This window comes from Rhamphochromis longiceps, linkage group LG5, assembly GCF_057381845.1.
Source record: "Rhamphochromis longiceps isolate RC_006_pf linkage group LG5, R_longiceps_female_GT1.1, whole genome shotgun sequence".
Classification (NCBI taxonomy): Eukaryota; Metazoa; Chordata; class Actinopteri; order Cichliformes; family Cichlidae; genus Rhamphochromis; species Rhamphochromis longiceps.
In genome coordinates this window covers 28918442-28931074 of record NC_140561.1, presented here as the reverse complement: position 1 = coordinate 28931074, position 12633 = coordinate 28918442, and the positions used below count along the sequence as shown (strand labels likewise).

The window sequence follows — 12633 nt, the reverse complement described above, 5'->3', positions numbered from 1 at the left end:
GTACAATATGCATCAGTTTAAAATAAATACTTGCTGATAATTCACAGGTAATTTAGTATAATACATTGCACTAATTATGTATGGAGGGTTTCATCCCAAGTCAAGCATCTTGTGACTGTATGTTAAGCAGAAGGAAGGAGGCCGGGAATAGTGAGTGCCAGAATCCCTATCAAGAATGAGACAACAAACATCCATAAGTACGTCAGAAAGAACTGATCACGTGCTTAGTGAATACATCAGGCAGCAGAAACCCAAGAAAGAAGATGAGCGAGAAGAAGAACCATTATGGATGGATAGATTGCATATACCAGATAGAAGAAGGGTGGAAGATGCTATCAAGTATGGCATTCATGGAATGCCATAACCAAGTAGCCGGCACAGTACAATGGAACATCTGTGCCAAGTATAGACTGGAAGTCCCAAGGTCAAAATGGCATACTAGGGTGGGTTGAGAATGTCCAAGCTAAGATCTTGTGGGTCTTCCAGATTCAGATGAATAAACTGGTAATGGCTAACCAATGAGAAATAGTAGTTGTGGACAGGCACAGGAAGATGGCCATAGGGACAGATGTAGCTATACCAAGTAATAGCAACATCAGGAAAAAGGAACATGAAAAGCTGAGAGAGGTGCTTGAGAAAATATGGAGGGTGAAGGCAACAGTGGTCCAGCAGTTTCCAGGAATGACATCTGAGATCTCTTTCCAGAAGAGGGCAGGATTAGGAATTAAAAATATATTGTGCAGGACTCTAAATTTGGGATTAAAAAATAATAATCTACATCTATCTATATAGATAACTATCTATATATTCAACTATCTATATATTGTCTCTCTTACTTTTAGGCTTTCACTATGATACACAGGCTTCCTCAAGGGTGTTCTTGACTTGGTTAGATGTTTTTCTTAACCATGGAAATAATTCAGCATGCACTCTAGTTGTCTTACGTGGTCTTTCAAGCCTTTTGGTGTTGCTGAGGTAGTAAATACCATTAACTTGTTTTAACAACTGATTTGGGCAATTCTAAAGTTTCTGCTGTCTCTTTGTTAGATTTATTTGTGTTTTTCAGTCTGATCACCTCCATCACTTGCACTAACATCTCTTTGGGCCTCTTATTTAAAATTTAATTTGAATTACAGCAAAGAGCTTGCCGTGTTAGTCCATTTGATTTACCTTTGTTATCATTATTTATTTATTGATTTACTTTATTTTAAGCTATTGCAGACAGGACAGACATGACAGAGGGATAGGAAAGGGAGAAAGAAAGAAAGGGAGAGAAGACACTAAAAAAAATCAACTGGATTTAAATGAAAAGCAAAAAGAAAGTAGCACAATATACACAACACCACAGCAATAACCTAGATAAGTGTAAGTAACAGTAAATACTAAATATTGAATTTTATTGTGCAGCACGTAAGACCGACAGCACACAATGTGTGTGAGCGCGCTTGTATTCAGAAGGTTTCTCTATGTAACGATCGGCTGGAGGGAGTGGGGAGCCGTAGCCCTGCCCCCCAGAGTATGAAGCAGACACGGAGGAGATCCAGGCGTTTTTCGACGTTACAATCAGTATGTAAGCACACAGGTTTTAAAAATCACAAACTGTAATCCATAAAATGCAGTCTGGTCCATAATTATACTTTTGGTAGTGAGTTCATACAATGGGTTTGGTTTTTTTGTTAGCAGGATTACTCAAAACAATAGATGGATTTAGATGACAATCTTTGCAAAAGGTGGAGTTTGATCAAGTTTAAAAGTGATTGACTTCACCAGAGTAGGAACCAGGAAGCTTTGGGAAGACTATTTACCAATATAAAGAGAGTGACTGTGTTTGTGGGTGCTGCATCCTGGAACCTTTGGGCTTGGCAGAGCACGCAGCTGTAAGTGATGTGGCTTCCTGTAGAAGCAACAAGAAAAAAAATCATTAAAAGTTCTACAAAGGTGCATAACTTTCCATTTATCATTATCCTGAGATAACACCTTTTTGACGACGAGAATAAAAAACAAAAGAAAAAAGCAGTTTGTTGTGAGCTTGGGCTTGAAGTAGCAGTTTACAGTTAGTTAGCACTGTGGATACGATCGAACTCGCTCACATATTTCGCTGAGGGAGACATCAACTGGACTGAATATGTTGAAAGACTGAGAGACTTTTTCTTAGCAAATGAATTCTTGATGAGGGGAAGGAAAGGCCAGTTCTTCTCAGTTCAGAACAAGGAAGTACAAGTTGATATGTAACCTAACTATGTCTTGGAATTGAATCAGCTTCAAAGATCTGGTAACACTGGTTCAAAATCATCGCTGCCTCATGGATTGATGAGGCAGTGTTGCTAATCCAACTTCATGCTCACTGTGTGATGTTTGCAGGCGTTTACTCTGTTTAAATGATGTTACAAGTAGTCTGTACATTTTTAAGTAAGCACACAGGTTTTAAAAATCACAAACTGTAATCCACAAATTGCAGTCATGTCCATAATCACACCTCAGTTAAGCCAGGGCCGTGCCAGCTCCAATCAACATCATGATAATCATGGTTCCCAATAGCTAGATGTCTTCAACGTCCTCCATTGAGAGTGTTGCCAGACACATAACCTGCTACTTCTCCCAGTTGTCCATCGTGTATCCAGCAACAAATGTCAATTGCGTTAAGAGACCAATTGATCAAATCCATAATTTCGTGATTTAGAGAACAAGACGGAGAGAGTTTCTGAGAGTTAGACAAGACTAGACAAGGACAAGAGAAGCCAAACAGGAGAGCCACACGAGAGTTATTCAGGCAGCTAATTGTGATTAGTGTGCAACGACTTATGAGATGAATTTGCGAATTCTGAACACATTTTAATCACCACTATATCACTGATGAATGTTACTTTTAACAATAATTAATTAACTCAACAAAACATACCTTTCAGCTTTTCATGTGTTTTGAAACTGGGTTTTTGGAGACCTGGAATGTAAATAATATAACTTTGATAAAATATGGCAACTTTGTGTTGTGCTGGGAATTTTTGACCATTCTTCCAGAAGCACATTTGTGAGGTCAGACACTGATGTTGGACCAGAATGCCTGCCTCACAAGTTCTACTCTAATCCAAAACTGTAGTATTGGGTTGATGTCAGGACTAATACAAGCCAAACTTGCTCATCCATGTCTTTAAGGACCTTACTGTGTGCACTGGTGTCCAGCCGTGCTGGAAAAGGAAGGGACCATCCAAACTGTGGCAGGTCATTTCATAACCACAAGGAATTTGATATGAAATGAAATTGTTGCACGATATCGTCCAAAATGTCTTGGTATGCTGAAGAATTATAAGTTCATTTTGACCGGAACTAAGAGGGCGATCCTAACTCCCTGCTCTACCACACTTTACACTTGGCACAAAGCAGTCAGACGAGTACCCTTCTCCGACAACTGCCAAACCCAGACTTGTCCATTGGATTGCAAAATGGAGAAACAGGATTTGTCACTCCAGAGCAGTGGCGGTCCCAGCCTGTTTGGCGCCCTGGGCGAGCGTCAAAGGTGTGAGCCTTTTTTGACGTTACACTGTGCGCCACGTTATTGTTTCGGTGAAATGAATTTCTACAATACTGTTACTGTTAATTCTACTCTCTGCAGTGTTTAAATGCTTACATATACACACAGTTACTGTCCCTCCACACATACGACTCGGTTCTGCTTCTATGTCCCATCCTTGTTTACTATTTCCCACCGAGGCTTCTAGACTTCTGATTGGCCAACATTTCTGCACGGTTAGGAATATATCGCCACCTGTTGCTTTGGCATGTTCCTAGCAGCGTTTTCCTTCATTTCTGCGTTTACGTGTGGACAGGATTATTTCTTTTAAACGAAAACGGAAAATCTCCGTTTTCAAAAATACCCGTGTAGCCCAAGGTGTATTTCTAGGATTTCGCACAACCCAGGATTCAAATCATGAATAGATAATGGGCTTGGATTCAGATATCTACTGATACCAGTGTTAAATAATAAAGCTGTACTTGAATGTGAGGTAAAAACTGGAAATCAATCTATTTATGTAAGGCAACATCAGTTTAGGCATAAACATAGCTTTCTTAATTTTTTGCAATATAATTGGACAAATAAATACATTCAAGAATATTATTCACTGCATTTGTATAGTATAAGTTTAGTATAAAATTAGAAATGACTTTACTGCAGTACAGACTTCTTAGCTGTTCCCTTTATGTGTTATTACAGCGGATCATCTGCCTCCATCTAACCCTATCGCCAGCATCCTCCTCTGTCACACCAACCGTCTACATGTCTAATTATATGGTCTAAATGGTCTAATTTTATATGTAGATTGAATTTTTTCCTCTTCCTTTAGTCAATTTATCAATCATACTGAAGAAGCTTTATATATACTTGAACCTGTCTGACTTATTGAACCTTTCATGACATCTCCATATTTTACAACTAATAAAAGGAAATTTTAAATAGTTGTAATTCTGTGTTTGAACAATTGTAATATCATTTACTCATTTTAATGGCTTCAAAATAAAATCCAATCAAAATTTGTTGTACCAGAACTTGAAATTATCAGAACTGGTTATTATGAATTATCAATTCATAAAAAAGTACTTTTGGCCCATGTGATTGCTCTTAAATCTTCACTTAAATTAAATTAATTAGTTAGTTTTTTTTCTTAATGATCAAAATGTTATGTTTACTTGTAAAGATTGTTTCAGTGTATTTTGATCACATAAACAATATACAGAAAGTTATTTAGGAGAATAAAATACTACACAAAATAAAGAATTTATTTATTTATTTATTGCTGTTCTAGGTGTGCTTCCATCTTGGTCAGGTCTCTCTTGAAAAAGAGATTTCAATTTAGTGTCCACATTTTAAGAGAGAAATGACAACTAATACTCATTTTATTTATATATTCGGGGAGGGGGGGGGGGGGGGGGATCTACGCAGTGCAAATAGAACAGACTGGTGTAGTTCTTCAGTTTACTTCTCAGCCACAGGGAGGCACCTAATAAACACTTAAGAGCTCCAGTTCCTTTGGGAGATGACAAGCCTGTCTGACAGCAAATATTACTGTTGTATTGTTGCAGTGTGTGTGTGTGTGTGTGTGTGTGTGTGTGTGTGTGTGTGTGTGTGTGTGTGTGTGTGTCTGTCTGTCTGTCTGTTTTTCAGTTTGCTGTCTGTATATCAGGTTTAGCCACATTCTTTATGTTATGCAAACTTTAGTTTTGACATTAGCATTGCTGTAAGTAACAGCTTAAAACAGTAGTGTGAGCTTTTATAACAGTGTACATGGTGCCAATGATGACATATAATACAAATAAATTAGACATTTTTGTGAAACAGCAATGATGCACTTTCTGTCCAGAAGCACAAGCCTGTGGTGCGAGGTCACACCTGAACAGATCTGCATCCAACAGTGCTTTAACCATTAATGCAATTAAACAAAACAAACAAAAACAGTGATTATAATAAACCAGTAATAGTATAATTAGTGCTTTTTACACATGAAACACAACAACAGCTGTCTAAAGGCACTTTACATTATAAGGTAAAGACCCCACAATGATACAGACAATTTAACACAGTAGTCTGTTTGGATAGACTCCCTTTTGGAGCCAGTCTCAAAAAAGTTTCTTCTGGAAAATCACTAAATGAAAGTAAAGAAAAAAACATCTCTTATTAATCTCTTATCACATTGCTTTTTAAAGCTACTAAAGTATTTTTAGAGTTACTTTTTACGGATTTACTCATTGAAATTGAAATGTCCCATCCTTAATGGATAAACATGGACACTGGTGGACATTAAAACACTAAATACCCAATTACATTCAAATGCACGTCCAGGAGTGACACATTTTTTTTGTTTTTGTTTATAAGCCTTTATCCTTCTAACACATGAGAAGATGATGATCGCGTCAGAGTAAATTCTGCTTCTCATCAATACATTCTCATTGGGAAAAATTAACATACCAAATATAGTTATTTATGTATTATTTGCTTAAAGTACTGCTAAACCCAAGAACAGCCTCAAGCAGCTGCTGGCATAACTGTAGACTTTTACTTTATATTTCTGTATATTATATTATATATTTATCTTTATATTTAGCATTAAACCAAGTAAAACAGAAGATACCAGCAGCAATGAGCTTATGTGACAGCTATGTGATGGAGATTGGAGGATCCAACAGAATGACATCATTCACTGCTAGGTACACATTTTTCGGCTCCAGCTTATCTGTGACCATAGCTGAAATCTTCATGCTCTCACAGTCCACCATGTGCTCATGGTACACCAAGAAGGGGAATAAAAAAGGGATGGACAGATCTGGGGCAGATAGAGAGAGAGGTTCATAATTGTTGCTGTGTCTCATATGACCTACAGATGGATTCATTTTCACGTTTCACTGTCAATCTGGTATTGAGCTATGTCTAGTCTAAGAATTAAACAAAGTACTTGTGTCCAGAGACCCACCTTTCCCAGGCAGCAGTGTCCCTTCCTTCACCTCACTCTGGATGTTTTCAACCGGTGAGCCATTGTATCTCATGGCCTGGACGCTGATTTTGATGGACACAGGCCTGGCAGTGCTGCTCTCACTGTTCAGCACCAGCTTCAGACTCACGTCCTGACCGTCCTTTGGCTTGGATACCTGCAGCACCACAAATAGTGTAATAAGGTATGAGTTCTTGTGTACCAGGTGTAATATGCATCATGTTTAGCTTCAGATTTTTTAGATTTTTTGTAGGTAATGTCCATTGTTTGTTTTTTTTCCAAAAATTAAAGTCCGACTAAGTTGTGTGTGTGTGTGTGTGTGTGTGTGTGTGTGTGTGTGTGTGTGTGTGTGTGTTTTTGTTTATTCAAACTGCATTTAATATAAAGAGCATGAAACACAGCTAGTTTATAGCCTTTGGCTATTAATGGTCTGGGGTTCATAATCAGACTGTGATCAGTGTGTTTCATGCCTTTTGTATGCACAAGAAAAAATTACAAAATACAGTTTTACCATCACAGCTGTTAGCAAGGTTTGATGTCATCTTCAGCTGCAGTACAGCTCATATCCAGTTTACTTTTATTGTTTCATACAGTGTGTGTGTTTACATTACTCAGACATGAAAAGCTCTACTTTAAAGTATAAAAAGCGATTGATGATTTTATTTCCTAAGAGTCAAACATGACTGTATGATTCTCAAACTACATATATGAGGGAGAACATTTCAAACTGACATGGTGGATTGGATGAGCTTTTATTCGTTAACTGATTTGGTTAACTTATTCAAAATAAAGTAAAAAAGGTCTATGTCTAACAGTTAGACATAAAATTCACACTTTGAGAGAAAAGTAAATATTAAAATACTAATGAAGTGATACAACAGGAACTCTGAAGTGTGTGTGTGTGTGTGTGTGTGTGTGTGTGTGTGTGTGTGTGTGTGTGTGTGTGTGTGTGTGTGTGTGTGTGTGTGTGTGTGTGTGTGTGTAAGCCATATGAGCTTGTGTCATCTTACCAGACACTGTCCTTGGTCTCTTTCTCTCTGACCCCATAGTCAGCATGGTACACATCAATGATCAGATTCTTGTTGCTGTCATGAGCTGACTGATAGTTGGTGACCACACGGCATGGGATGCCCAACAGACGCATTACTGGAACCACAAACACAAAGAAAAAAAAGTCAATGAGAAATTTCTCAAATTGCACATTAGTTTTTCATTTTATTTTTAAATGTTGTTGTTCTTATTGTTAAGCCACTAGCTGGGGTTGCACTCCCCCAGTGATGGAAAGTGTCAGGAAAAGACAGATGACAGAACCACATATAACCACATGTGGTTATTTTAGTTGTTTTTGTACTCCAATTTGCACTAAGCACTGCGGCCATTCTCTTCTGACCTCTTAAAACAGGGCATTTTCTCCCAGAAACTGGTGCGCACTGGATATTATCTGTTTTGCCGACCATTTTCTATAAAACAGAGATGTTTGTGTGTGAAAATCCCAATAGATCAGCAGTTTGTGGGATACTCAAACCAGCGATTCTGGCATCATCAACCATCTCACTTCAAGTCATCATCTTTCCTTCCTCATTCTGATGATTCATTTTGAACTACCATGTCTGCTTTTCTATGTCTACATGCCTAAATCAATTTAGTTGCTGCCATGTGATTGGCTGCTTAGATATCTGCATTAACGAACAGTCTATCAGATGTACCCAGCAAAGTAACCGTTTAGTGCATGTAGAACTAGAACCCTGTCCGGCCATAATGGAGTTTGTGTTACTGAGCATGTGTATATATACCTGAACACATCACGCCAGCAAATACCCAGCACTGTCCATATTTGACTGGGTGGCAGCCGATGTTGTGCCAGCGCTTCAGGATGTGATAGCTGCCAGACCAGTGAGAGGGTTCATCCCCACCCCAAAATGGACCTGCCCACCGTCCCCCCAGGAAGCCATATTCATCTCCACTGTTGATCTGGAAGAAAAAAGGAATGCAAAGTTCTCTCTCATAATGTGATTTATACATGTGAGCATTGTCCCCTCTCAAAATGACTGTGAACCATTAGTTAACAGCAAGCTATATTTCCTATATAATGAAAACAGGACCATTTATGTTTGTTGGCTTCTTTGGCCAGCTCTCAATTTGTCGTATAAATAATACTGGAAGAGCTGTTCTTCTGGTTTGCCAAGCTGCTCACCGTAAAATAAACTAATGAATGAAAAAATTAAAATGTACTTCCAACAACTTGTTATAAATTATGTCAAAATATATAAATTAGGGAAAAATACATACATCTTCCTTCCTTCTTATTTATCCCTTCTATCTTCACATCTTACTTATTTTCTTCCTTCCTTTAATTTACTCTACTTCTAACTCCCTTTTTCATTTTTCATTTCCTTCCTTCTTTCTATACTTTTTAATTATTCCTTCATTTTATATTGCGTTCGTATTTTACCCTAATGCCTTATATTTTATGTTAAACACTTCAAATCACCTTCTTGCAGAAATGTTCTAGGCAAATGACACACGGAGCATATATCCTACCATGGCGCTGACCACACGGCTGAGATAGATGGGGTTACAGTGAGCAGAAGCATCCTTAGCTGGGTTTTCCAGGTGCTTTGGGTTGACATCTAAGATCTTCAGACAAATCTTTGCCATGTCCTCTTCAAACTGGACAGGAAGAGAGCAGCTTATCTTAAACTGCAGGGTTGTAGGTTATTACATAGAAGATTATTATCATGATTTTAAAAAAAATATTTATACCTGCCCAAAGTCCCAGTGAATAGATATGAGGTAGTCTCCACTTCCTTTGTAGATTATGCCATGTTCATTCATCACATACTCCTGTGTCTGTGCCTCATCACAGATAGACACTGAATCATCTAAAGAGAGACAGGGATCTGGGTAAAAACATGAGACAGGCAGATCAGTGATTGGTAGTTGTTGTTTTTTTGGGGTTTTTTTTAATGAAAACCCATCAACAGATGAACAGTGTTGATGGACAGTTAGTCAAACAGGTGGGCAGACAAAAAGATAACAAACCTACCAGGACACCAGGGATTGAAGAGCACTACCAGATTTGCCAACAGTGTTTCCTCGTCCCTATATCTGGTAGTTAAGTTGTACTCTCCGATTGGAGCGTCAGCTGGAGGGGTAATGGTCAAATTTAAGGAGCCTGTTAGTGGATAGGATCTCTTCTCCAGCTCCACCTTCCACACTGCCTCTGCTGACGGTGAACGCTGGATTTTGTCAGGGATACCAAAGCATGACTTTGTCCCGAGGTCCTCAGATGGATTTTCTCCTGTAGAGAGGATTCACAGAGATCAATAACATAACAATACAATACCTTCAAGCTACTAATTTTAACCAAAGAGTCTACATGAAAGATGTAAAGAAGAAAAACTGAGTTATATCTGCATTATTTCTAATGGCCAGCAGGGGGCAACTGCTTAAAAAAAAGTGGAGTTGCAAAGAACAGTATAAGAAAACAGCAATAAGTAAACACTTTTCTAATGAGTTTATACTCTCAGTTCCTATGTTCAAGTTTTACTGAATCCAACAAAATGTTCCTGTTATACGTTTTTTCTTCATTATCGTCAAAAACAATGATAAGCTAGATATGTTTGAGGGTGGATCTGCTCTGTGATTGACAAGTCCCTATTAGAAAAGTACGGTTCCTCAGTCAGTTCCCTTGACATGTTAGACAAATCAGGGCTTTAAAACAGTGGTCCATAAACTGGTCAAAGATGTCACACCGGCCGGGTCCAACAAGCAGCCTGGGATCATCTTGAGAGAGAACAGAACAAAAGGCAGCCAAAACCCAAAGAAGAGGTTTGAATGCTCTTCAGAAAACCTGGAAAACTAATATTGAAGACTATTTACAGAAATTTAATGAAAGCTTGCCGTAGAGAGTTCAGGCTTCATTGAGGAATGGAGCTGGAACCTGATGCCAGCAAAAGACTGAAAGGTGTGTACCCAAAAAAAGAAAATCAACTGTCATATCCAACTGTGCTAGTTGGCAAACGCCTTTAAGTAAAGCTTAGATTACTTATAAAAGAGCCTTTCCCTTACCTGTCACATCTGGGATTTTCCTCACCCTTATAGTCTGCCCCACCCTTATTGGTTTCACCTGTTTTTATTATTCTTGATCTTTATTTATTTTTCTCTTTTTTAATTCGATCATCTCATTAATAAAACCCACTTTCTGCTTGGAATACCTGATTCTGGTTTTGTGTATTTGAATCCTCTTTTTAAAGTATACTATACTACACGCAGCCTGTGAGCAAGCACTTTTGTAACAGTGGGAAGGAAAAACTCCCTTTTAACAGGAAGAAACCTCCAGCAGAACCAGGCTCAGGAAGGGGCAGCTATCTTTATTAGGGGAGGAAGACGAGTCAAAGACACTTTGAATTAACAATTCATTCTAATAAATCAATTGTTAATTCAACATTATAAATTAAACATCCATGGTTTCTGTCAGTTATTCAGAATGACAGGGTGTTAGTCTTAGGCATGTGTTCAATGATAAAAAGAAAATTTCCTTTCTCAGCATGGTTATACGCTTTTGAAAAAGTCTAATAAAAATGGACTATTTAATAACATACAAACCTGTCACTGCAGTGATGGTGAGTGGGTAAAAGTCAGGCTTGAAAGGTTCTGTCAGTTCAACTTTGACGGTGAACGGCTGGCCTCGCCTCACAATCAGCTCATCCTTTGAGATTTTTTTGGTGTGATGTTCAGTGTTGTTGGTCTCACAGTTGAGATTCACTCCTTTAAAAACTGAGACTTAAAATAAAAAGAAAAATTATACAAACTTTAGTTTTGTGCCTCAAAAGGGCAGGGTAACAAATAAACACAATGCTCGTGTGTGATGTAAGCTCTCTGGAGAACTGCATAAAGAAGTCTGCCAATCCTCAGCTGCATTTGTGAATTTTGTAACTGCACAAAAATGATCATCATGTAGCTCTAACCAAAACTGGTTAGTGTCATATCCAGAGGTTGTCTTTTGAAAATAGATGTATGAGTGCTGCCAGGCGTGGAGGATCAGCCTGATGGCTGTCGTCCATGAAGAAAGCCTCTTCTAAAGATAATGCACAAGAAGGCCCGCAAACAGTTTGCTGAAGACAAGCAGACTAAGGGCATGGATTACTCGAACCACGTCCTGTGGTTTGATGAGACCAAGATAAACTTTTTTGGTTCAGATGGTGTCAGGGGTGTGTGGCGGCAACTAGGTGAGGAGTACAAAGACAAGTGTGTCTTGCCTACAGTCAAGCATGGTGGTGGGTTGTCATTGTTTGGGGCTGCATGACTGCTGCTGGCACTGGGGAGCTACAGTTAATTGAGGGAACCATGAATGCAAGCATGCACTGTGATCCCCTTCCTTCAGAAGGGGGGGGGGGATCACAGTCCCCATCATAAAAAACTATGGTGGGGACTGTATATTGGGCCACATTAGTGCAATGTATTATACTAATATACCTGTGAATTATCAATGAGTAATTGTTTTAAACTAATGCATATTGTACTTTAATCAACAAGAGTCTAGATACTGCATAAACATCTAATCAAGTGTTTGTGCCCACTGTGTGATGCTTCCAGGCATTTCCTCATTTTAAATCACATGAGTAATCACAAACTGTAATCCACAAGTTACAGTCAGGTCTAATAATCACACCTCTTGTAGTGAAGTCATGCAGTGGGTTTGGTTTTTTCTTTGTTAGCAGGATTACTCAAAAAATAGATGGATAGCGTGTCCTTTGTCTGCCACGGAGCCAACTCCTGGTGGGACATGCCCAGAACACCTCATGCAGGAGGCGCCCAGGAAACATCCTCGTCAGATGCCTGACCCACCTCAACTGGCTCTTTTCAATGTAGAGGAGTAGCGTCTCCTCTCTGAGTCCCTCCCAGATAGCTGAACTCCCCCTATCTCCAAGGGAGAGGCCAGCCACCCTTCGGAGAAACCTCATTTCCGGCACTTGTGTCCGCAATCACGTTCTTTCGGTCAAAGCTTATAATCATAGTTTAGGTTGGAGTCGTAGATCAACCAGTAAATCAAGAGCTTTGCATTTACACTCAGCTCTCTCTTGACCACAACGGACCAGTGCATCACCAATCCATCTATGGTTCTCCTGCTCCTCTCACTCATGAACAAGAC

The 12633-nt window shown here is 38.9% G+C and overlaps 1 protein-coding gene across 1 annotated transcript; it reads right to left on the bottom strand.

The window, feature by feature from the left end:
* Positions 1-5888: 5888 nt before the first annotated feature.
* LOC146670277 (protein-glutamine gamma-glutamyltransferase 2-like) lies at positions 5889-9140 on the bottom strand. The gene is made up of 5 exons (XM_085408062.1): positions 9021-9140; positions 8273-8450; positions 7495-7625; positions 6462-6636; positions 5889-6314 (listed from the first exon to the last, which is right to left on the bottom strand). The coding sequence occupies exons 1-5, from the start codon at positions 9135-9137 to the stop codon at positions 6148-6150; spliced, it is 768 nt and encodes a 255-aa protein (XP_085264188.1). The 5' UTR covers positions 9138-9140; the 3' UTR covers positions 5889-6147.
* Positions 9141-12633: the final 3493 nt, after the last annotated feature.

What these genes read in the sequence shown, in the direction of transcription:
- LOC146670277 (XM_085408062.1), bottom strand. Translation starts at nt 9,137, where the DNA reads ATGGCAAAGATTTGTCTGAAGATCTTAGATGTCAACCCAAAGCACCTG. An exon ending in TGCTGGCGTGATGTGTTCAG is followed by an intron (nt 7,626 to 8,272) that starts GTATATATACAC and finishes TTGTGGTTCCAG; the next exon opens with TAATGCGTCTGTTGGGCATC. An exon ending in AGAAAGAGACCAAGGACAGT is followed by an intron (nt 6,637 to 7,494) that starts GTCTGGTAAGAT and finishes GTGGTGCTGCAG; the next exon opens with GTATCCAAGCCAAAGGACGG.